Source organism: Mustela putorius, unplaced genomic scaffold (assembly GCF_011764305.1).
Source record: "Mustela putorius furo isolate JIRA1106 unplaced genomic scaffold, ASM1176430v1.1 tig00000174_pilon_pilon_pilon, whole genome shotgun sequence".
Classification (NCBI taxonomy): domain Eukaryota; kingdom Metazoa; phylum Chordata; class Mammalia; order Carnivora; family Mustelidae; genus Mustela; species Mustela putorius.
Window position 1 is genome coordinate 25,858,256 of NW_025421304.1, and position 25,993 is coordinate 25,884,248.

The 25,993-nt window shown below is 36.9% G+C and overlaps 1 protein-coding gene across 4 annotated transcripts in view; it reads right to left on the minus strand.

Annotated features, from left to right (window-relative positions):
* Positions 1-25,993, minus strand: part of TERB1 (telomere repeat binding bouquet formation protein 1) — a 43,925-nt gene that overhangs the window by 8,833 nt on the left and 9,099 nt on the right. For 3 of the 4 annotated variants that reach the window (XM_013052179.2, XM_013052178.2, XM_013052181.2), the window contains exons 2-14: positions 25,389-25,499; positions 25,074-25,202; positions 22,306-22,437; positions 21,313-21,373; positions 21,102-21,217; positions 20,879-21,001; positions 16,062-16,214; positions 15,281-15,412; positions 14,348-14,473; positions 13,131-13,288; positions 4,915-5,264; positions 3,452-3,516; positions 2,795-2,890 (exon numbers count right to left, since the gene is read on the minus strand). In XM_013052179.2, the coding sequence (XP_012907633.1) occupies positions 2,795-2,890; positions 3,452-3,516; positions 4,915-5,264; positions 13,131-13,288; positions 14,348-14,473; positions 15,281-15,412; positions 16,062-16,214; positions 20,879-21,001; positions 21,102-21,217; positions 21,313-21,373; positions 22,306-22,437; positions 25,074-25,202; positions 25,389-25,499 (1,752 nt within the window). The remainder of the gene's footprint in view (positions 1-2,794; positions 2,891-3,451; positions 3,517-4,914; positions 5,265-13,130; positions 13,289-14,347; positions 14,474-15,280; positions 15,413-16,061; positions 16,215-20,878; positions 21,002-21,101; positions 21,218-21,312; positions 21,374-22,305; positions 22,438-25,073; positions 25,203-25,388; positions 25,500-25,993) is intronic. The other variant, XM_013052180.2, reaches the window with a different exon arrangement.

The window sequence follows — 25,993 nt, forward strand, 5'->3', positions numbered from 1 at the left end:
GGTCATGGGGTCAAACCCTGAGCTGGGCTCCATACACCCTGCAGAGTGTTCTTGTTCCTCTCCCTTTTCTCCTCCCCCTCTCGCAAGCGCTCTCTTTCCTCTCTCAAATAAATAAGGAAGTAAAATTAGGGGTGCCTGGGTGACTCAGTCAGTTAAGCATCTACCTTCTGCTCAGGTCATGATCCCAGGGTCCTGGGACCCAGGCCCATGTCAGGCTCCCTGAGTCTACTTGCTCTTCTCTCTCTGACTCCCCTCACCCCAATCATGCTTAGGCACACTCTCTCTCTCTCAAATAAATAAAATCTTTTTTTTTTTAAAGATTTTATTTATTTATTTTTCAGAGGGAGAGCAAGAGTGAGCACAGGCAGACAGAGTGGAAGGCAGAGTCAGAGGGAGAAGCAGACTCCCCGCGGAGCAAGGAGCCTGATGTGGGACTCAATCCCAGGACGCTGGGATCATGACCTGAGCCGAAGGCAGCTGCTTAACCAACTGAGCCACTTAAAGTTAAAAAAAGAACATAATATTTAGATTTCATTCTTATTAACCACAATTATTCCTAATGGGATATGTGCATCTATTAGGTACAGCACAACTTCTCAAACCTTGGAATCTGACACTGCCACCCTCATTTCCTGTTCCCTATTATTTTCATGCAGTGCTTGCTTTTTATCACAACCACTGAAAGCCCAACTCCACAAAGACATCATCATGGGGAATGTAGTGCAATCTAATGCTGAAACTCTAAATGACTTTGAGCTAGCAGTGCCTGTGGTATCCGAAAAATGTTAGCTATTTTGCATTTCACTTAAAATTTAAAGTATTATGTAGTGCCCTTTTGAGTTCATAGCATAGCTCCAGGGAGCACAGGTGGATGATCTGGGAAGTGTGTCTTCAACTACTGAGAGGAGGGGCGCCTGGGTGGCTCAGTGGGTTAAGCCACTACCTTCTGCCTTCGCTACCTTCTGTCTTCTGCTCAAGTCATGATCTCAGGGTCCTGGGATCAAGTAAGGCTCCGCAGGGAGCCTGCTTCCCTCTCTCTCTCTGCCTGCCTCTGTCTACTTGTGATCTCTCTCTGTCAAATAAATAAATAAAATCTTAAAAAAAATACTTATAAACTACGGAGAGGAGAGGACTTCAAGGAACGGCAGTCAACAGTGCAGAAATACAATAAAGGATAAGAATTTTTTATTTTATTTTTTAATTTTTATTTTTTAAGATTTTATTTACTTATTTGACAGAGATCACAAATAGGCAGAGGGGGCAGGCAGAGAGAGAGGAGGGGAAAAAGGCTCCCTGCTGAGCAGAGAGCCCAATGCGGGGGGGGGGGGGGGGGGGGGGGGGGGGGGGGGGGGGGGAGGAGTGGAGGGATGGGGGGGTTGGGGGGGGGTGTCAATCCCAGGACCCTGAGACCATGACCTGGGCTGAAGGCAGAGGCTTTAACCCACTGAGCCACTCAGGTGCCCCAAGGATAAGAATTTTTTAGAAGTCTTTGGTTTTGGCACAAAAAAAGAGACTTCAGGAAATCTTTAGCATTTAAGTTTAGTAGAATGGCACTAAAAGAAGCCAAAGTGCAGGGAGTTAAGAAGGGAATTAATATAATGAAAGAGAAAGGAGAAAGAGCAGGTATCTGATAATGAATGATGGAAGAAAGAATAGATGAATACTCAAAGAGACAGCAAGTCACATCAAGTATTTAATATTCTCTTTTTTTTAAATTTTTAACTTTTTTAAGATTTTTTTTTTTATTTGACAGAGAGATCACAAGTAGACAGAGCAGCAGGCAGAGAGAGGGGGGACGCAGGCTCCCCGCTGAGCAGACAGCCCGATGGGGGTCTCAATCCCAGGACCATGAGATCATGACCTGAGCTGAAGGCAGAGGCTTAACCCACTGAGCCCACAGGTGCCCATCCCCCCCTCTTTTTAAAGTTTTTATTTATTTAAGTAATCTCTACACACAACGTGAGGCTCAAACCCACAACCCTGAGATCAAGTGTCTCATGCTCCTCCAAATGAGCCAGCCAGGTGCCCTTAGATTTTTCTTTTTTGGATAAAGAGAAATGAACATAGTTTAAGGTGGGCCAAAAGGAGTTAATTAATAGAAAGGTAAGGAAAATAAATATTTCACAAGTATTAAAATGGGGAGGAAAAAAGAAATGGGATTCTGATTATAGCTAGATAGAGCTAATTTTAGAGTCATAGAGACAAACTTTACATCCAAGACTAAAGAACAGTGTTATTTCAAGCCTACTATAGAATAGCCTCAATTTTGCCCATAGAGCAGAGTGTGACACCAAAAAACGAAGTATCAGGGTATGGAGGAGAAGGGGCTGGGTTAAGCACTGTGGCACATTTACAGGGGCCTTGCAGAAAAAATAAAATAATGGGGCATGGAACACTAGAAACGTATATACATTAAATAAAGACATAAAAATAGATGTTGTTTAATACTTAATGTCTTATGTTTAGAGCATTATCCAGAATACATACCTATTGGCTCTCTGAGAATATAAAAAACGTTTACCTAACTCAGAGAAGTTAAACTTGTAGATGTTATTCAGACAAAAATATAATAATAAAGTATTAAAGTATTAGCTACGGTGATTCATATAAACAAATACTGGAAGCACAGGCAAATGCAGATAAGTATTGATCTGAATGTTTAATGATGTTCCAGATCATTATTTTTCCAAAGGAAATAAAGTTTAAATCACATAGGCAGAACTACTACAAATCCTAGTTGACTAATATCATACAAAGTTTAATTGCAAAACAACTGTAATTAAAGAATATTTACCTGAGCATCTGTACTTTAACATTTTGGAATGATTGTTACTTGCTAGAAAACTGATGACTTCTTTATTTATTATATCTGAACATAATGTAAATGGATCTGGAAAAAAATACTGCAACATGTAAGGTTCTTCTGATTAATGAAAATTGATTAATGAAAAGGACCTGACATTTACACAATATATTAATTCTCAAGATTCTCATCAACTTTATCACAGTACTACATATACAGTCACCCTGGTAGATAAATAGAAAGGTTCTGGTTATCAGTAAAAGGTGACTGAGGCACTTACACCAGAAACAGAGTCAAAGGTGTGGCTTATATGCTAGAGGGGAAATATATCAATGTACATTTTTTTTTAAAGTATAGATTGCTCTAGGCAGTATAGACATTTTTTTTAAGATTTTATTTAGTTATTTGACAGAGAAAGATCACAAGTAGGCAGAGAGGCAGGCAGAGAGAGAGGAGGAAGCCGGCTCCCTGCTGAGCAGAGAGGCGATGCAGGACTCCATCCCAGGACCCTGAGATCATGACCTGAGCCGAAGGCAGAGGCTTTAACTCACTGAGCCACCCAGGTGCCCTCAATGTACATTTTTATCTGTATTAGTCACCTAAATATGTTTTCTTAAAAACTCAAAGAAGAAATATTTTTAAACATACCTGTTACTGGTAACTGCTGCTTTCTATTTTTGACAACGGGAACTGGATGTTTAAAAACACGGTCACTAAAAGAAAATAGACACCAAATATTTAAAAGTAAACATACTGTTTGGTGTATGGACAAATGTTTCTGTAGGCAGTGGTGCAATTCTGGGTATTTGGCAGCCAGAAGGAGATGGAACCAGGGTCTACCAAAGTCTATCAAATTCTGCCAAAGTAGCGTTTGTAATGGTTTTAGCCTCCTTTCCAAAAATGGCATTAAATAAGACTCTGGGGAACCTTGGTGGCTTAGCTGGTTGAGCATTTGCCTTGGCTCAGGTCATGATCCCAGAGTCCAGGGCTCAAAGTCCATGTCGGGATCGAGCACCACATACAGCTCCCTGCTTGGTGGGGAGTCTGCTTCTCCCTCTTCCCTTCAACCTGCTTGTGCTCACTCATTCTCAAATAAATAAATAAAATCTTAAAAAAAAAATAAACAAACCACAAGACACCAAAGGGCAATACCACTGATGCCAGCAGAAACATGGGAAAAATAAGTTTTGCAAGAGGAAAACATGGGGCACTTGGCTGGCTCTTGATCTCAAGGTCATGGGTTTGAGCCCCGAGTTGGGTATAGAGATTAATGAAATAAATACATAAACTTAAAAAAGGAAAGGGGAAAACAGGAAAGAACGAGGAAGTGAGGGGAGGAGAGAACAGAATCAGAAAGCAATAAGGTTGGCCCAAGAACATATCGCAATGCTTTCCAGTTCCACATTCCTAAGAAATTAATTTAAAACTGACATCAAGAACAGTTATGCAAAGGAAAAAAAGGAGTTGTGATGATGTAATCCATCTCCCTAATATCCTGCTCACCCTGCAACCTTCCCAGAATATAGCAGCATACTCTTCAGTTTCCTACCTGGCACAGTAACCTTTAGAGGAGAGAATATAAGTAAGGCTTTAAGAAAGGTGACAATCCCAGGTCTGAACCCATAAGCTACCAGAGGGAGAAGGGACATCAGCTAGAGGTGAGATGCAAGGAACAAGTGAAAAGGTAAGCCTAAACCAGATTTTTAGCACATACTACTCCCTTTTATCAAATTAAATTTAGAAACTGGTTTTTGCTACATTGTTAATGGATTACCAATGTGCACACTGTTACTTCAGGTATAGGGTTTCAGGTTAAGTTTTCTGAATATTCTTTCTAAAATTCAAATCTGACGTCACCCAATTTAAAATCCTCAGTGGCTCCCGTGTCCTATGAGGGAAAACTGAAAATTCTGAGTGTGAAATTCAAGGCCCTATTGAACTGGCCTATACCTTCCCATCCAAACTCCATTGTCAACATTTCCATTCAGAGTCCTCCCAAGACCATATTTTATCATTTCTGTATCCGAGGGTTTAACAGAGTGGCACAGAGTACTGCACAAAAAAATACCTGAATAAATACATAAAAGTTAGAAACAATTATTAAACTATACCTTGATTGAGAAACAGAATTCTTTTTTTCAAAAGTTGTTCCTTCCTGTAGATTTTGATTATAGCTTGAATTGGCTTTACATAAATTCTTATTTTGCCCACTCTCCCTATAACAAGCAGTAACTGGATTTGCACTCTTTAACACGGTCTTCATTTGGTGATCATTTGTACATGCTGTAGACAGAACTCCATGGGATTGGTAACTCTGAAGCTTTCTAGACTTGCTTTTATCTTTATCTTCTGCTGTAGGACCTCTGCCAATACTATCGGCATGGAGGTGTTTCAATGTATTTTGAATATTTATGTTCATAGATGAAACATTATGCTTATCTTTTTCTCTTTGTAGTTTTTCCTATAATGTAAAAATGACAAGTGAAGAATCTCAAAATAATCCATTTGCTTTATAATTCAATTTACACTCTCTTTAAATAATGTAAGGAAAGTTCATGACTGCCAATAGAATATACATAGTAAATGGGACTATTTACATTAGAAGAAAAAGGAATATATTTAATAAATGATCTGGCGACAACTGGGTAGTCATCTGGGGAAAAAATAAATTGGATCCCTATCTCAGAATTTACACAAAAATAAAGTCAAAATGAGCTAAATATTGTTTTGTAAAAAAATGCAATGATTGTTTCAAAAAAGAAAACAGTATTTTTTTTTAAAGATTTTATTTATTTATTTGACAGAGAGAAATTACAAGTACACTGAGAGGCAGGCAGAGAGAGAGAGAAGGAAGCAGGCTCCCTGCTGAGCAGAGAGCCCGATGCGGGACTCGATCCCAAGACCCTGAGATCATGACCTGAGCCGAAGGCAGCGGCTCAACCCACTGAGCCACCCAGGTGCCCCAGAAAACAGTATTTTAACACTATTAAGGGGAAGAAGACTTTTCTAAATATCACAAAGAATAAATAAATCATAAAAGAAAAAACCAAAATATTTTTTCAAAATTCTGCTACAGACCAAGAACAATGTGGGTGGGTGGGGGAGGAACTCAGAAGAAAAAAGGGCCAGAAGCCAAATGATATTCAACACAAAGAATATGTATGTTATGCACAAAGAATATGTATGTTATGTCTTGGGGTATGATTTTTCTATTTACATTTGTAAAAAGCTGCTACAATGAAATATGAAAAAGATTAATGATAGTATAGAAAAATAGGAAAAGGAGATGAACAGTTAACAGGAAAGGAAATATAAGTAGCTCTTAAACATATGAAAAAATGCTCCATCCCACTTGGAATAAGAGAAATAAAACCACACAGAGACAGCATTCATCTAGGAAACTGGCAAAGATCAAAAGGGCACATGGAAACAGTCTTATACATTTATGGGTGGGAGTATAAATTGTACAACCTCTATAGAGAAATAATTTGACATTATCTTTTATAATAAAAGCTGTGCATATCTTCAAAAAAAATCCTATAGGTATACTCGTGTAAAGGTAAGCACATCTTACTTTTATGTGAAAGTACTCAGGTAAATGCAAAATGTTAATGTTATTAACCGCAACACTGTTTGTAATTGCCAAAAGTTGGAAATAACCTACATGCTCAAAAGAGAGATCCACCAAAAAACTGTTCTCCAACTGTAAATAAAGAATAAAGCAGGTACCTGGCAGGCTCAGTTGGTAGAACATGTAACTCTTGATCTCAGGGTCCTGAGTCCAAACCCCACATTGGACATGGAGCCTACTTTAAAAAAAACATTTTTTCCTTAGGGGTGTGCCTGTGTGGCTCAGCCAGTTGGGCATCCAACTCTTGATTTCAGCTCTCTTGGTTATCTCAGGGTTCTCAGACTGAGTCCTGGGTAGGTCCCACACTCAGCAAGGAATCTGTTTGGAATTCTCTCTCCCTCTCCTTCTGCCCCACCCCCGAAACTTTCTCTTTCTCTAAAATAATAAATCTTTAAAGAAAAAAATTTTTTTAAGATTTTTATTTATTTGACAGAGACAGAGCGATCACAAGTAGGCAGAGAGGCAGGCAGAGGGGGAGGGAGAAGCAGGCTCCCTGCTGAGCAGAGAGCCTCATGTAGGGCTCCATCCCAGGACCCTGAGATCACCCGAGCCGAAGGCAGAGGCTTAACCCACTGAGTCACCCAGGCACCCCTTTAAAATTTTTTTAAAGGAGGGCATCTGGGTGGCTCAGTGGGTTAAGCAACTGCCTTCGGCTCAGGTCATGATCCTGGAGTCCCAGGATCAAGTCCCACATCAGGCCCTCTGCTCACCAGGGAGCCAGCTTCTCCCTCTGCCCCTTGCCCCTTTCATGCTCGCTTTCTCTCTCTCTCAAATAAATAAAATCCTTTAAAAAAAATTTTTTTTAAGGAGCCACCCAGGTGCCATTAAAAAAATTTTTTTAAAGGATTTTATTTATTTGAGAGAGAGCAAGAACGAGAGAAAGAGAGTGCAGGCACACACATAACCTAGGAGTGGAGGGGCAGAAGGAGAGGGAAAATCAGGCTCTCCACTGAGCAGGGAGACCAATAAGGGGCTCAATCCCAGGACCCTGGGATCATGACCTGAGTCAAAGGCAGATGCTTAATGGACTGAGCCACCCAGGTGCCATTAAAAAAATTTTTTTTAAATATAGAGAGATAAGTAAATAGGCAAACAAACAAAGAGGGCTTTCGGTAAATATGATGAATTTAACAACACTATTTATTTTTGGTCCTTCCAAGAAAACCAATTAAAGAACAGTTTTCAAAAAGACATAAATGCACAAGGACAAGGAGAAATGAAAGAAGAAATAAAGGCAATACAAGTTTGGAAATTGGAGAGCATGTAGGTGAATGATAACCTACTTAGCAGTCTTGATAAAGCTGAATTCAAAGCTGACCATCAGAAAAGCTAAGAAACTACCTAGGATGGGCTGCCAAACTCTCAAAAGGCTTGGAAATTGGAGGTGTTCGAACCTCTAGAACATGGGATGAAGATGGGGCTAAAAATAGGAAGACTGGATGAAAGTCTGTTTAAGAAACAGTTGCACTGGGGCACCTGGGTGGCTCAGTGGGTTAAGGCCTCTGCTTTCGGCTCGGGTCATGATCCCAGGGTCCTGGGATCGAGCCCCGCATCGGGCTCTCTGCTGGGCAGGGAGCCTGCTTCCTCCTCTCTCTCTGCCTGCCTCTCTGCATACTTGTGATCTCTGTCTGTCAAATGAATAAATAAAATCTTTAAAAAAAAAAAAAAAAGAAACAGTTGGATTACAGGGATGCCTGGGTGGCTCAGTTGGTTGAGTGTCCAACCTGGATCTCAGCTCAGGTCTTGATCTCAGGATTTTTAGTTCAGACCCAGCACTGGGCTCCAGGCTGGGTGTGGAGGCTACTTAATAAAAAAAAAAAAAAGTTGCCTTATTAGATCTCGACCCCCCCATATATACACACTTAACAAGCAGTTGACAGACACCAGAAGGTCCCCTCCTTCCCCAGGTGAAAGGGGAAGTTTGAATCTCTGGAAGAGATAAAAAATAGTTTCTCCAAACAAAGCTGAAAGCAGAATACTAAAGAAACATATCTAAGCAAGTATTCACATACTGAATACTAAGACCCACACGCTCTCTTCTCCCATTTTGATTCCAGAAAAATGGTTGACAATCTCTAGGCAGGGGATTAGACATTGGAGGTTCTGCCCCAAAATGACCTGACTAAACCTATGAGAATCCATCATCAACAAATTTTCAGAAAGACTTTCAGTATCTGACTCTTAAATATGAGTAGCAACCAAAGACTGCCAGAAATATGAAGAAAGCTAGAGACCAAGGAAGGAAGGGAAGAGAGGGAGGGAAAGAGAAGGAGGGACGGAAAGAAAAAGAGGGAAAAAGAGGGTCAGAAAGCAAGCAAGCAAGCAAACAAGCAAGGGAGCTCAAAGGAAAAAGATGGGTTAGGAAGAAAAAAAATTTTTTTGAAAGAGTTATTTGAGAGAGGGAGGAAGAGAGAAAGTGAGACACAGAGTGCTCACATGAGCAGGAGGAGGGGCAGAGGGAGAGGGAGACAGTCTCCCTGTGGAGCGTGGATCCTGACGTGGGGCTTGATCTCAGGACCCAGGACGCTCAACTGAATGAGCCACGCAGGTGCCCTAGAAGAAAAAAAAAAGTACTGAAAATTATCACTGAGGGGCACCTGGGTGGCTCAGTTGGTTAAGTGGCCTACTCTTAGTTTTGATGCAGGTCATGATCTCAGGATTTGGGGATTGAGCTCTGTGTCATCGGGCTCTGGGCTCAATGGGGAGTCTGCTTCTCTACCTCTCTCCCCCTCTTCCTACACCCATGCTCTCTCTCTTTCAAATAAATAAATAAAAATTTTTAAAAAAGAAAATTATCATTGATATATTTAAGAGAAGAATGCCAATGATGTCTTAAGTCCATGAAATAAGAGTAAGATCATTTAAATGGAGTGAAAACAGAGGCTTTGGTAACTATAAATATGATAGCAGAAGTGAAAAACATATTTGTTTAAAAAGTAAATATGAGAACACTTCCTTAAATGTAGAAAAAAGAGGATGACATGGACTCCAAGAAAGAGGAAATCAAAGCAGGAAGGATAAAAAGAGCATCTATGAGATGATGGTAAAGGCATATCCCAGGGTAACAGTAACGGTTGTATACTTGGCCTACCAGATGTACTAGTGATTAATTTATTGCTCCTCAAAATCCATCCCAAGCTTCCTTGCCCTACATTGCAAAACTGAAACTAGACTCGATGGACTGCTATTCTACAGCTAGCACTGATGTTAGTCTCTGTTAATAGCAAGTGCTGGAAGAACAATACAAGACTGCCAGAGGAAGAAGAGACTTTTTCTCCTTTTGGTGTTCTGTTGTTTGAGTGGTGGCAAGTAAAAGTAGATGCACTATGAGAGAGGTCCATAATTTCTTTAAGGTATAATTGTCCAATAATTTCACTCCTAGGTATTTACCCAAGAGAAATGAAAATGCAAATCTCACAAAAAGAAGTGCAACCCAATGTTCAGAGCTACATTATTCACAATGGCCAAGATCTAGAAGCAATCCACATAACCATCAATTGGTGAATCAAAGTTGTAGTACATCCATACTAGGGAATATTCAGTCTGCCATAAAAATGAGCAAATATTGAAAAAACAACATTGGTGGATCTCAAATACATTACACATTAAGTAAAAGAAGTCAAACACAAAAGATTATATAACATATAATGCCGGGACACCTGGGTGGCTCAGTTGTTCGGCATCTGCCTGCGGCTCAGGTCATCATCCCAGGGTCCTGGGATCCAAGCCTGCATTGGGTTCCCTGCTCAACTGGAGGCCTGCTTCTCTCTCTCCCTCTCCCCCTGCTTGTGTTCCCTCTCTAGCTGTGTATCTCTCTGTCAAATAAATAAGATCTTTTTTAAAAAGGACGCCTGGGTGGCTCAGTTGGTTAAGCAACTGCCTTCAGCTCAGGTCATGACCTTGGAGTCCTGGGATCGAGTCCCACATTGGGCTCCTAGCTCTATGGGGAGTCTGCTTCTCGCTCTGATCCCCCCCCACTCTCAAATAAATAAATAAATAAAATCTTTAAAAAAAATAAAAAATTTATAATTCCATTTATGTGAAATTATAGAAAAAGAGAACTAGTGACAGATAACAGATCAATGACTGCCTGTGCCTGAAGACAGGGAATAGGACTGTCTACAAAAGGACACAAGGAAACATTTTATGAAAATATTCTAAAAATGACTATAGTTACACATAACTATAAATATACTAAACACTACTGAACCATACTTTAAATGGGCAAAATGAACTATAAATTCCAAGTGAACTGTATCTCAATAAAGCTTTTTAAAAAAAGAATGAAATACTGATATAAACATGTATAAACCTTGCAAACATTATGCTAAATAAAGGAAACCAGTCACAAAAACCCACATGTTATATGATTCAATTTATATAAGAAGTCCAGAATAAGCAACTAAGAGTAGTTTGGTGGTTGCCTAGGCTGGGGAGGTGCGGAGAATGGAGAATGGATGGGAGAAACAGGAACAGTGACTGCTAAAAGGCATGGGATTTCTTTTTGGGGTGATAAAAATATTCTAAGATTGGTTGTGGTAATGGTTGCACAATTCTAGGAGTATACTAAAAACCAATGAAATGTATACTTTAAACAGGTCAATGGAATTGAATGTGATTTATATCTCAGTAAAGTATATATGTATATATATGTATATATACATATATATATGTAGCAAGATGTTTATTCTAGAGTTGTCAGCACTGGTCTGACAACTATATTCAAATTGAAATATCTGAATATATTCAACTATATTCAAATATTGAATATTGAAATATTTGAATATATTCAACTATATTCAAATTGAATATAATCTTAATGTCCCTTAACAAAAGACTAGTTAAATAAAATTATAATCCTCTAAAATAATGAATATTAGTCATTTAAAAGAATGAAATTACTGGGGCGCCTGGGTGGCTCAGTGTGTTAAGCCACTGCCTTCGGCTCAGGTCATGATCTCAGGGTCCTGGGATCGAGTCCCACATCGGGCTCTCTGCTCGGCAGGGAGCCTGCTTCCCTTCCTCTCTCTCTGCCTGCCTCTCTTCCTACTTGTGATCTCTCTCTGTCAAATAAATAAATAAAATCTTTAAAAAAAAAAAAAAGAATGAAATTACTATACCGTCATACTAAGCTGAGCACTATGCTTTTATTTTTATAAACGTATGCACAGGGGCGGCTGGGTGGCTCAGTCAGTTGAGCATCCAACTCTTGACCTTAGCTCAGATCTTGATCTCAGGGTTATGGGTTCAAGCCTTGTGTTGGGCTCCACACTGGGGCTGGAGCCTACTTAAGAAATAAATAAAATAAATAAAAATAAAAATAGGAGTGTCTGGATGGCTCAGTCAGTTAGGCATCTGCCTTCGGCTTGGGTCATGATCCCAGGATCCTGGGATTGAGCCCCACGTCGGGCTCTGTGTTCAGCAGGGAGCCTGCTTCTCCCTCTCCTTCTGCCTGCCACTCCGCCTGCTTGTGCTCTAGCTCTTTGTCAAGTAAATAAATTTTTAAAACTCTTCAAAAAATAAAAACAAAAATGCATGCACACACAGAGACACTAAGTGTACATACACAGAAAAAAATACTGATACATATACATGTACATATACATATATGTAAAGAGAGAAATTAATACCTCTCCTTCCCTTCTCTCTTATTATACAAACCTTAGATCCCTATCTACGAGGTCTCTTATTTTTTGTCATTTCCACTTTTAATTTTTTTTTAAAGATTTTATTTATTTGACAGAGAGATAGAGAATACTCAAGTAGGCAGAGCAGTAGGCAGAGGGAGGAGAAGCAGGCTCTCCCGTGAGCAGGGAGCTTGATGTGGGACTTAATCCCAGTACCTTGGGATCATAACCTGAGCCAAAAGCAGCTCCTTGACTAACTAAGCCACCCAGGTGCCCCATTTCCACCTTTTAAAAATGTTTTTCCCCCCATGTTCAAAGATGGTTTCTCAAGTATCAACTGAATTTTAAATTTGAAACCATTAAAATCTGGTGGTTCAGTCGGTTAAGCATCATACTCTTGATTTTGGCTCAGGTCATGATCTCTGGGTCGTGGGTTTGAGCCCTATGTCAGGCTCCATGCTCAGCAGGGAGTCTGCTTGAGGTTCTCCCTCCCCTTCTGTCCCTCCCCCCACTCACAACCTCACTCTTTTACTAGAATAAATCTTTTTTTAAGATTTAAAAGAAATTTATTTATTTGACAGAAAGAGAGAGATATCACAAGTAGGGAGAAAGGCAGGCAGAGAAAGAGGGGAAAGTAGGCTCCCTGCTGAGCAGACTGCCCGATGCGGGGCTCGATCCCAGGACCCTGAGATCATGACCTGAGTCAAAGGCAGAGACTTAACCCATTGAGCCACGCAAGTGCCCCCAATCTTTTTTTAAGACTTTTTTAAAAAAGATTTTTATTTATTTGACAGAGAGAGAGGGAACACAAGCAGGGGGAGAGGGAGAGGGAGAAGCAGGCCTTCTGCTGATCAGGGAACCTGATGTGGGGCTGGATCCCAGGACCCTGGATCATGACCTGAGCTGAAGGCAGATTGTTAATGACTGAGCCACCCAGAAGCCCCTAGAATAAATCTTTTTTAAAAAAACATTAAAATATAAAAAATAATTTAGCAAGAAAAATTTTTTACCCTCCAACCTCTATTGTAGAAAAATACTTGAAAAAAGTTTTATATTCAAAAAAGCCAACCTCATTTCTTTCTCTTTCAAGCTGTTCTATTCTGTGTAGAATTTCCTTTGCTTTCTTCCAGTACTCTTCAAGATTCTTCTCTTTCATATTTATGTCTTTTAATTGTTCTTCATTTTCATCAAAAGAATATTCTCCTAGACTTAGAGATAATTTCTCAGCTTTGTAATATGGGAAAAAAATAGTGAATTTATTCATTACTAGAAATGGGTTTTTTCTGACACTTTAAATTTAATTCTAACACTTTAAATAAGGACTACCTCATACCCCACATCCACCTCTCTAAATTTTGCCCATGTAGACTATCTTAACTAACTAGGTGGTACTGAAAATAAATGGAAAGCAAGTGCATGGCAGAATTCCAAGCCCCAGTCATAAATTCGACTTTACTCATCAGAGCTATAAGAGAAAGAACATCATGAAAATATGTTATGTCGGATACATAAACATCCCCAGGTATGTGGATACTGGTTTGAGGTTTGGGTTTTTTTTTAACAGTTTTCATAAAGCAGCTCCTTCCTTTAATCTTTTAAGTTTTCTTTTTATATACCACAGCAGCAATTTTTCTTCCACAAAGGCCAATTCAATGGCCATCATTTCTTCAATGCATGTTCCCTCCTATCATAGGGTCTTTGTGCCTCACTGTTGCTTATGGCTGACCTAGTTAACATATACATTCAGTTCTCAGCTCAACAATCATTTCCTCCGAAACCTCTTCCGCTCCAAGTCTAGGTCACAGTCCTTTGTTATATGCTAAAATCTATGCTCCATCCATTCCTAACCCTTCAGTTAATACAGAACAATTCATTCATTTTTTAGATTATTCAAGGACTATTTATCTAGTTAAATGAAGCTCTATGAGTGCTGAGTGTTGTTTCTAATCACTGTATCCCTAAAACCTAGCACAGTGCCTGGCAAATAATAGTCACTCAAACATTTTTTTAAGTAAATAAACAAATGTATTTTGTATTATAATTTAACCTTAAGTCACCTGTAGGCCTCAAATATAATTCCTACAACTAAATTGTCCATATTGCTATGCTGTTGCTCTCTTCCAGATAGGGTTAAAGGCTGAAATACTCTTGTTGTCATGTCCAAATTATATATTCCACTTTTCAAATTAAGAAGAGCCTGGGAGCCTAAAGGATTGGGCTCACTAAAGCAGATATAAATTTCCCTTCATAAACTTCCATATTTTTTTAAAGTAACAATAAACTTACTAATTTTTTTACAATTGTGAAGCACAAAAGTGGCAGCTTTGTTTAGTTCCTCACTCTGCGATTCAGTTAAGGCTTGTATCATGAGTGGAAGCCCATTGTTTTTAAAAAGATCATACTGATTCTCCTCTGGAAAACATCAAAAATCAAAGTAGAAAACAGTTATGTTATTTTTTCATAAACTATCTGCATAAGGTCATAATTCTCTGTGATAATTATGAACATAGTTTAAATCTTAAGAGAGTAAAAAAAATAGTTTCAAAAGTATTTTCCATTTAGAAAATAATCTTCTGACATAAAAATACCTGTCTCATAAAGTGATGATGTTTGAAATACAGCCACTGAGTAGCCATACTTCAGGAGAGTAAAAAAGTAGCCCATACCTGGTTTAAAAAAAGGTATAGTTGAAAAGAAAAAAATATATAGTTTTCAGATTAAGCCTCAATAAAAAATTTAAAAATTTTAAAATTTAGAATAAATCCAGAGCACCTGGGTGACTCAGTTGGTTAGGCATCTAACTCTTGATTTGGGCTCAGGTCATGACCTCAGGATTCTGAGATGGAGACCCACATCGGGCTCCAAGCTTGGTATGGAACCTGCATAAGATTCTCTCTCTCTCCTCCTCCTCCTCCTCCCTATCCTGCCCCTCTTAAAAAAAAAAAGAGAGACAGGAGAGGAGGAACACAAGGAGAAATCTCTTCCAATTTCACTGGTGAAAGATGTTGAGGGGCTGAGGGCCTAAACTGGACCTGGACACAAAGGGATAAGGAAGGATATGGATGAAGAAGGATGAGGAGCAAAATGACAGGTTTGGGCCTGAATGACTTACAGAAAGGCAGTACTTTCAAGCCTCCCATATGACAATAAGGGGGGGAATAAGTGGATTTCTGCTTATTTAGTGTTTTAATAAGCACACTAAATAAATTCAATACTAACCACAATCTTCTGTGCAATGACCAAGAGTAAGTATGATGCTAAATTTTTCTCCTGAATCCAGACTTTCATGAAGCAGTAATGTCAGAAGTTTTGAAACAATATGATACTTGGATAGTATTACTCCAAAAGTAGCTATCAGTAAAAAATAGGGGGGAAAAAAGTATAAGCTTAAAACTACATATGCTATTTGTCAGCTCTTATGGAAGAAGAAAAATATCATGCCAATATAATATCTAATATTCCCATCTCATCTATATGCATATGTATATGTAAATATAAATAAATGTATTATAATAAGATAATGGCTTATATAGCCCTCTTAAACCTAGTTATGGCTTGGTGAGTCAGACTTCATACTTTTCAGAAAGAGGTATACCTTAATTCTTTATGCAATTTTAAAAAATCTATAAATTGGGTTTTTAAATTGGGTTTTCCATGTTTATGTTTTGTTGCTTATGTTTCCAAGATGTCCCTTCATTTCTCACTTAAAGCTTTTCATTTAATATTGCTCTTTCAGTGAAACAGAAGTTTAGAAACGACAGAATTTTATCTTGTTCTATCATTAGACTTGAAGTCAGAAGACTTTAATTTGAACCCTTAGGGAAGTCATAATCTCCACATGAAAATAAGAAGTTGGACTAGATAATTTTTACGATTCCCTCCCGCTGTGAGAGATGGGAAGTCCAGCCTATATTTGTGTTCAGCCTATCATTTCAACACTCACCATGCTGAATTCAAACAAAACTCAATTGTAGAAAAATTACTAAGTATGTTCACTCACGATTATCAGCAATACACGCATCCACTGTCTTTGTCACCACGACTGCAAGCTTAGCACTGGAAAGAGTCTTGTGTGAATCTGATTCCAGTTGCACAAGAACTTGAGACAACACATCCAGTCCACCCACAGATATAAAGTATTTCTGAACATATGCTTAAGAAATAAAGTAGCAAAACTATTAATACCTCAAACAAGACAAGCGTATGGTTCCATTCAATTAAATTACACTAAATATGACACTGACATGACTTTTTCAAATACTAAAAATCCCCAAATTAAAGAATGAAAAGTCCAATCTTTACCTATGCATATAATCATAAAATGGGTCATTCACTTAGGTAAGGAACAAACTTTTATACCAAGTACATACACAGTACAGTGGTTCCTGTGTGTTAGATATGTTTTTTGTTTCATTTAGCAAGAACTAGTATATTTTGCAAGAATGACATTAGTAAATTCAAAGTTCTTCAATAGAGCTATGAAGAATAACTTCATTCATTTAGTTTGGTATAGCAATTAGCAAGCTGCCTATTTTCTGAATTCCAACATTTACTCATTCCTTAGATTGCTTGAATCTACAAAGGGCAAAGTAATTATTCCAAAGGAACACATATTTTCTCCATCTTTTTAAAGCCTATTTCTTTTACTTCTTAGAATATAAAATTATAACAACTATTCCAAGCAAAGTCTCAGTGAAAAATACATTTTTTTGAGTTTGAAGTGTCTTGTTTTGCTGTTGAAAATGGTTCTGATGGGAGAGTATCTCATGGGTCTGTGCATTCAATGGTCTTCACAGCCTCTATACAGCAGTAGGTTTATAACAAATGGATACATGGATTAGTGATTATAATTCTGCCACAAATCTTCCCAGTTTACCTAGTATCACAAATTGAGCCAAGATTATTTTTTTTAAGATTTTACTTATTTGAGAAAGCACAAAAGAAAGAGTACAAGTGGGATGAGGGACAGAGGGAGAAGAAGGCTCCCTGCTCGGCAGGACTTGATCCAAGAATTCTCAGATCATGACCTAAGCCGAAGGCAGGCACTTAACCAACTGAGCCACCCAGGCACCCTAAGCCAAGATGATTTAGATGAAAATATTACTTTTTACACTGTTTGATAAAACATAAAGATCTTAATCTAAAATAAACCATCAAGTTCAGGGACACCTGGGTGGTGTAGCAGGTTAAGCCTCTGACTACTGAATTCAGCTCAGGTAATGATCTCAGGGTTGTGAAATCAAGCCCTGTGTCGGGCTCCAGGCTCAGTGCAGAGTCTGCTTAGGATTCTCTCTCTTTCCCCTCTGTCCTCCCTTCTTGTACTCTCTCTTTCAATTAAATAAATAAATATTTTAAAAATATGTATTTAAAAAAAACATCAGGTTCAGAATTTTCTACACCTGGGAAAGGAACTGTTAGGAAATGTTACTGAAGGATAAGCAAACATTTTCAATATTATGGAGACTCCACAACAGGTTTCTTTTCTGCAAAGTATTTTCATTAAAAAAAAAAAAAAACAACTCCTGAAAAAAGAAGTATCTTTAAATGCTTAGATAAAAATAGCACTGTGTTACCACAGTTTCTGGTAATAGCCTATGTAATAAAAATTCAGGCTTATAAGCATAAGAATATCTTTGTACACTGTACACTGAATATTTCAGATTCTATCTAACTGATATTTCATACCAGTTTGCTAAGAGTCCTAAAGTTATTACTATATCAAGCTGACTTTTAAAGAAAAAGGAAATGTCAAAGCATCATGGAAAGAGGATCCAATTTTTGGAATTATAGAGATATGTTCCTTTGCATGAGAAGCATGACTATTTGCTTTAAATATGTGAATAAAGGTACACACAAACAATGTGTGAGAAAGTTCTAGTTGCTCCACATCCTCATCAACATTTAATATTACTAGCCTTTCTGATTGTAGGCATGGCATGAGTATGTATTGGTATTCTTGGGGTTTTCGTTTGGTTTTCTCTGATGATTAACGATTTTGAGCATCTTTTCTTTTTTTTTTTTTAAGATTTTATTTATTTATTTGACAGACAGAGATCACAAGTAGGCAGAGAGGCAGGCAGAGAGAGAGAGAGATAGGAGGAAGCAGGCTCCCTGCTGAGCAGAGAGCCCGATGCGGGACTCGATCCCGGGACCCCGAGATCATGACCTGAGCCGAAGGCAGTGGCTTAACCCACTGAGCCACCCAGGCGCCCCTGAGCATCTTTTCAAAAAACTTTTCATTGCTTATTCACAATTTAATATTCACATCACCTTTGGTGATGTATTTGTCCAAATCTTGCTCATTTCTTTAATCATTAGATTGTTATTTGTCCTACCAATTTGTAGGAGTTCTCTATATATTTTATAATACTGTATTTTCTTTTTCCTTTTTAATCTCTATGCCTTTTATTTTCTTGACTTATTTCATCTGCTTAAACACCCAGTAAAATTTTTAAGTAGTGGGAGTGGTCATCCTTGTTTTTTTCCAGTCTTGGGGCTAGTGGGGGGCACATTAAGTCTTTCACCATTGAATATGCTAGCTGTGTTTTGTAGAGACCCTCTACCACACTGAGAAGTTCTATCTATTCCTAGTTTACCAAAAGCTTTTGTCACGAATATATATTGAACTATGTGAAAAGATTTCCTTGCATCCTTATAGATTATTATGTAGTTTATTTCTGTCATAGCCTGTGAATATGGTGAATTTCCCAATGTTCAACCAATCCTGCATTCCTAGGATAAATGCCACTTGGTCATAACATATTATTCTTTTTATATACTACTGGATTTTTAAATTTTAATTATAAATTTTTTTTCAAATTTCTTTAAGTAAGGTCTGCACCCAACGTGGGGCTTAAACTCATGACCCCAAGATCAAGAGCCACATACTCTATAGACTGAATCAGCCAGGCACTCCTGACTGTTAATGTTTTGTTAAGGATTTCTGCATCTATATATTCATAAAGGATATTGACCTATAGTATTCTTTTAAGGTCTTTTTCAAGTTTCAGTATGGGAATAATGCTGAGCTAAAATGTGTGGGGAAAGGGGTGCCTTGATGACAACAGAGCATGCAATTCTTTTTTTTTTTTAATATTTTTTTTTTTAAGATTTTATTTATTTATCAGAGAGAGAGGGGGAGAGAGCGAGCACAGGCAGACAGAATGGCAGGCAGAGGCAGAGGGAGAAGCAGGCTCCCTGCTGAGCAAGGAGCCCAATGTGGGACTCGATCCCAGGACGCTGGGATCATGACCTGAGCCGAAGGCAGCTGCTTAACCAACTGAGCCACCCAGGTGCCCCTCTTTTTTTTTTTTTTTAAAGATTTTATTTATTTATTTGACAGACAAAGATCATAAGTAGGCAGAGAGAGAGGAGGAAGCAGGCTTCCCACTGAGCAGAGAGCCTGACATGGGGCTCAATCCTAGGACCCTGGGACCATGACCTGAGCCAAAGGCAGAGGCTTTAACCCACTGAGCCACCCAGTGGCTCATGCACATGCATGCGCACATGCCCGGCCCGTGCAATTCTTGATCCTAAATCATGAGTTCAAGCCCATATTGGGTTAGAGATTACTATAAAAGAATTTTTTTAAAAAAAAGAACGAAATAAAATAAAATAAAATAAAAATATCAAAATCTGTTGGGAAATGTTTTGCTTCTTCTACTTCCATTTCCTGGCAATTTATGTAGAATTTATTTTCCTTAAATGTTTGGCATAATTCACCAGTGAGTCCATCAGGGCCTGGAAATTCCTGTTCTAGGATTTTAAACTATAAATTCAATTTCTTTAATACATATGACATCATTCAGGCTATCCATTTCTTCTGAGTGAGCTTTGGTGGTTGTGTCTTTCAAATAATTTATCAGATTAATTTAAGTTGTCAAATTTAGTTGTTTGCATAAAGTTGTTTTGATTATTCCTTTATTATCCTTTTAATATCTCTTAAGAGCTAGAGAGATGTCACTTCTTATTCCTGATATTAGAAATTTGGGCCCTCTCTCTTTATATTGTGGCTAAAGGATCCATTTCATTGATCTTTTTAAAGAACTAGTTCTGGTTTCATTGATTTTTCCCCATTCTGTTATTTTTCTATTGTGTTGATTTCTGATCTTCTCTTTATTATTTCCTTCTTTACTCTGAGTTTAAGTTAATTTATTTTCTAGTTTCCTAGGTGGAAACTAATATAATTGATTTGAGAGCTGCTTTCTTTCTTTATACGAAGTACAGTGCTATAAATTTACCTCCAAACACTACTTTTGCAGCAACCCAGCTTTTAATTTTTCATTTATTCATTCATTTATTTATTTTTAGGAATGCAGTTTTTTAATGTTATGCTTTCATAATCATACAGTTAAAAACATTTCTAATTTCTTCATGACTTATTTTTTTATTCATGGGTTTATAGGGTTTTCTTCCTTAGTCTTTTTTTTTTTTTTTTTTAGCACTGAGTTGTTTAATTTTCAGACATTTGGGACTTTTCTAGAAGTTTTCTTTTTATTTATTTCTAATTTAATTATATGTGACCAGAGAACATGCCATGTGGAGTTTTAGTTTTGCTATCTAGTTGCTCTGTTTTGTGAGGGTAACTAGGGGGATTCAAAACTATGCTGCTACCTCCATCTTCCCAATTATTTTCCTAACAATGTCTACTTTCAAGATTTTCCTATCTGTAATAGTCTAAATGCAACTAAAATGACCCAACTTACTATAATAAAATTATTCCATTGATTCAATTAATTCAGTAATTAACTCAATAGGCTTTTGTTATCTTTTGAACTATGGATCTTCAAGTAAAACTAGAGAATAATGAATACTTACTGTTATTTGCAAGAGTGAGTCCAATAAATGAGCAAACAGGGCGAATTATCTCAGGTTTGACGCAATTTATTAGCCAGTCATTAGCATGTGGAAAAAGTGAACAGCAAAGCATTTGATTTTCATCTGAAAGGACACAAAGTCAATCATGTTTTAAATATATTTGTAAAATATCATCTCATATGTTTTTATTTTGTTTTTATATTTAAATATTTGAGATAATTACCATTTTGAGGATTGTTGACACAGACACACAAAGTACTACAAACCGAAGACCATAACTGATAGCTCTGGAATGCATTTTCATCCAACAAATTCAACTCATATTTTGAAAGAACTGTCCTATTTGGTGGGGAAAAAAAAGGAAGAAGCAAATTAAACAAATGTGTTAAAATCTTAAGTAATGAATAACAACAAAATATTTTTTATTTTCTTACCTGAACAACTGTGTCAGAACTGTAATACAACCTGTTTCTCTTACAAGTGTTTGTCCTGTCCCTTAAAAAGACAGACATATAATACACAAATATGACTTGTTTATAAATAAGTTTGCAAAAATGAAAAACATTTAAGTAGTTTTTTAAATAAATAACTTTTAATCACTTTAAGGTATTACAAAGTATCACAGAATTAGAATAGATAAAAATCTGTAATAAGGGAAAAAAAAATCTGTAATAAGGGTTATACATTACCTATGCTCAGAGAATGACAGCATTCAAATTTCCTCCAAAAATAAACAAAATTTAAGAGCTACATGAAATTTAAGACCATTTTTAGCTGATATAATAAACACTGTAACTAAATGTCTAACTCAGTGGAAAATCAACCAAACTAATCATCAAATGCCTCTTTTTCTTTTAAAGCTGCTCCTTTTCAATGTTATTTAAATAACACAAATCAATTTACTATTTCTTGTAATTAATAAATATCAAACAAATATATGTGATTCTATTTTTTTAAAGCTAGTGGTTCTCAGAAGTTAGTAAGATTTTTTTTTTTAAAGATTTTATTTATTTATTTGACAGAGAGAGATCACAAGTAGACAGAGAGGCAGGCAGAGAGAGAGGGAAGCAGGCTCCCCACTGAGCAGAGAGCCCGATGTGGGACTCGATCCCAGGACCCTGAGATCATGACCTGAGCTGAAGGCAGCGGCTTAACCCACTGAGCCACCCAGGCGCCCAAGTTAGTAAGATTTTTTAAAAGACACATATAAGGGCGCCTGGGTGGCTCAGTCATTTAAGTGTACAACTCTTGATCTCAGGGTTGTGAGTTCAAGCTCTGCACTGGGCTCCACACTTGGCATAGAGCCTACTTAAAAAAAAAAAAAAAAAAAAAAAAGACACTGATATCAAGAATAGAACAAAAGGACAAAGACTATTTCAATTTATTATTTTTTTAAATGTTTCTACACCATAAAAGAATGTACTTACTATTATTTGAAACTAGAACCAAAATAACATAGACAGACATTCTTTTCAAATTTGTGTTTGAATCATCATTAGATAAGAACCAAGTTAAGTCTTCAAACAATTCTGAAGTGCATAAAGTCTGCTGACAATAAACTGAAAAATAAAAATATAATTTCAATTCCTATGGATTGGCATAAATTTTAAAATATGTTGAACAAAATATAAAGTTGCCAAACAGATAGTTCTCAAGATCTCATTTCATTGACATTTATCTGTCACGCAATAAAATTTCTGACAAACTGATACATGCTTACTCAATTAGCAGGCCAAAAAAGCCTTAATCAGAAGTATTTGACTGAGGCTCTAAAACATGTACACAATCTCTGAGAATTTCTTTAAAAACCTAACTAGGGACACCTGGCTGGCTCAGCCAGTTAAGCATCTGCCTTTGGCTCAGGTTATGATCCTGGGGTCCTGAAATCAAGTCCCACATCGGGGTCCCTGCTCAGTAGGGAGCCTGCTTCTCCCTCCACCTGCCACTCACCCTGCTTGTGCATGCTCACTCTCTCTCTCACAAATAAATAAATAAAATCTTTAAAACAAAAAACAAAACCCTCCAAACCCAAACCTTACTAAACGAAAAAATAAAATATGAAAAAAAATTTAAGGGGATGAGTAAGTAACAAGATATAGCAAGGGAAAAAATTTTTTTTAATTCAGAAACCTGTTTTAGAAGATAGGCAAATGATACTTGTGCAATTTTTAAAGAACTTTCTAGAAACAAAAATATCTTTCCGAAAAGCAAAAACGATATCTAACAGTAAGGTTTTGTGTGTGCATGTATGTATGTGTGTGATACTAACACAATAAAAAGAATTTTTAAAAAATAATTTGAGAGGGCACCTGGCTCACTCAATTGGAAGAGTATGCAATTCTTGATCTTAGGGGTGACCAGTCTGAGTTCTACATTGGGTGCAGAGATTACAAAAAAAAAAAAAAAAAGAAAAGAAAAGACTTAAAAAATAAATAAAACTCTTGGGTGCCTGGGTGGCTCAGTGGTTAAGCCGCTGCCTTCGGCTCGGGTCATGATCTCAGGGTCCTGGGATCGAGTCCCGCATCGGGCTCTCTGCTCAGCAGGGAGCCTGCTTCCCTCTCTCTCTCTCTGCCTGCCTCTCTGTCTACTGTGATCTCTCTCTGTCAAATAAATAAATAAAATCTTTAAAAAAAATAAAAAATAAAAATAAATAAATAAATAAAACTCTTAAAAAATAATAATTTGAACACAGAGATATAATTTGTATTTTATCCAGTATTTAAAACAGTTATTAGACTTTCTCTCAAAGGCAAGAACAGTGTCTCATTTATCCCAATGACTAGCATACAACTTGGTTCCTACCAAATGATGAAGAAATATGTATGGATGATAATTTAAGGGGCAATTTAGGCTGTTCAATAGGCTAAGCATTTGACTCTTTGATCTCAGCAAAGGTCTTTATCTCAGGGTCATGATTTCAAGCTCCACATTAAAAAAAAAAAAAAGAACGAAAATTTAAGAATAGAAAATTGTTTGACAAAACAATACTTTAGATTCAACTTCATTTTGGGTATATTACAGGAAAATGTTTTACCAACATGAACTTCTATACCCAGAGTACACTTATCCATATGTAAGATGTTTTAGGTTATCTTCCTCTTTTGATTCAAGCACCTAGATATATAGAGAACAAACTTAAGAGAAAAACCAGAGATAAACCCACCACATATACAAATTCATGTAGCACTAATAGCATCTTAAATCAATGTGAAAAAGATCTTTTTAATAAGACGTGTTAGAATAGCTGAATTGCCACATAAAGAAGAAGAAACTGGAAAATAGAAAAGTAAAAAATAAAACCATACTAGTACCAAAAGTCAATGTGGGTGGCTTCCTAGAATCTCAGAGTATGGAAAACTTTCCTATGACTCAAAATCCAGAAGGAAAAAGGGGAAAGAATGATGAATTTTACTTTTGTAAAAATAAAGAACTTTTGCATGACAAAAAAAAAAAAAAGAAGATATGCACGGTAGAAGACAAAGTGAAAAAAATGTTTCTGACTAATGACAAGAAAAATTGTGAAAGATTTTTAAATGATTACTGAATGTCCCACCTAGCAAACCCTTCTAGATTATCTGTGTCTTTCACTGTCATTGGGCTATTCTACATCTGTATAAATTGTAGAAAACGGATAGTAATAGAAGTTTCCCTTTTAAAAATTATTTATTTATTTATTTTGAGAGAGAGAGAGCGAGCATGCACAGGCATGCATGAGCAGGAGGGACGGAGGAAGCCGGAGAGAGAATCTCACAGGGAGCCCCACACAGGGCTCAATCTCACAACCCTGAGATCACAACCCAAGCCAAAACCAAGAGTCAGACGTTTAACCAACTGCACTACCCAGGTGCCCCAGGTTATTCTTGACCATAGATATATAAAACATTTCAGCCAGTAGAATGCAAATCACTGTTGCCTTGCAGATACTGACCAGTTATGTGCCTACTTACAAATCTATTTCAGCATTGCCAAAAGCCTATGTTGTTTTTTTGTCATTGCCTTCAAAACAGTTGTCATATTTTACTGGTTCCTTCATTAGTTAATAATTGGCATGCATGGATTTTAAAAAATAAAATACCTGCATGAAACTATCCAGACATGTAAAAAAGTAACTTAATTCTAAAATTACATTTTATTGATTTGTTAAAATATAGCACAATGCTTGAAGGATAATGAAAAAGAAGTTTTCATATTTTACCATTTTGTTCTGCAACAGCTCCTAATGTGTATAAGGCTGCTTCTTTTACCATGCTATGTTTACTTGACTTTGCAAGGTTTTTTACAAACATCAAACCACCAATTTCCCGAAAATAAACACCTGCATTACCTATAGGGTGTGCAGACAAAACAAAACATAAATGATATTATGAATCTCTTAAGGAGAAAATAATTCACATAAACATAGTAACAAAGCATGTAGAGTAACTGAATTAAAAAGAAATAACTGCATATTTCATTTATCACAATACTAAAGAACTAGAATCACAGATAAAAATTCATTATCATGTCTTACTGTTTTGTTGACAAATTGAAAAAATAGTAACCAAAGCTTCCTTTTGTGAGAAAGGGTTGTCCATTTGATACTTCAGGCACTCCAATAATAAGTTCAGGTCAGTCTTCATTTCTGAAGAACAAAAATTTCATTTTTTTAAAATCAAGTGTTTCCTTTCAAAAACTATTTAATTTTCACTTTCTAAATATATCTTTGTAATGTTCACTTTTAAAATAAGTATATATTCATTTTACAGTCTATCAAACTGTAAAGATATATAAAAATGTTCCTTAAATAAAAGAATTTGAAATGAACTTTTTATAATTATTAGATTTCTCCCCTGCATGAAACATAAGAATAGAAAATTCAAATATTATTTTCTTTAAATAAAGCTACACTAGTTCAAACGTCTGCCATTTAGAAATTAACTGAATGAAAATGAAAACACAACACATTATAACTTGTGGGATGCTACTAAAATAGTATTTGGGAGGAAATTTACAATACTATAGGCTTATATTATTAAAAAAAAAGAAAGGTCTTGGGGTGCCTTGGTTCCTCAGTTGGTTAAGTATCTGCCTTCTGATGAGATCATGATCCCAGGTCCTCAGATCAAGTCCCGCATC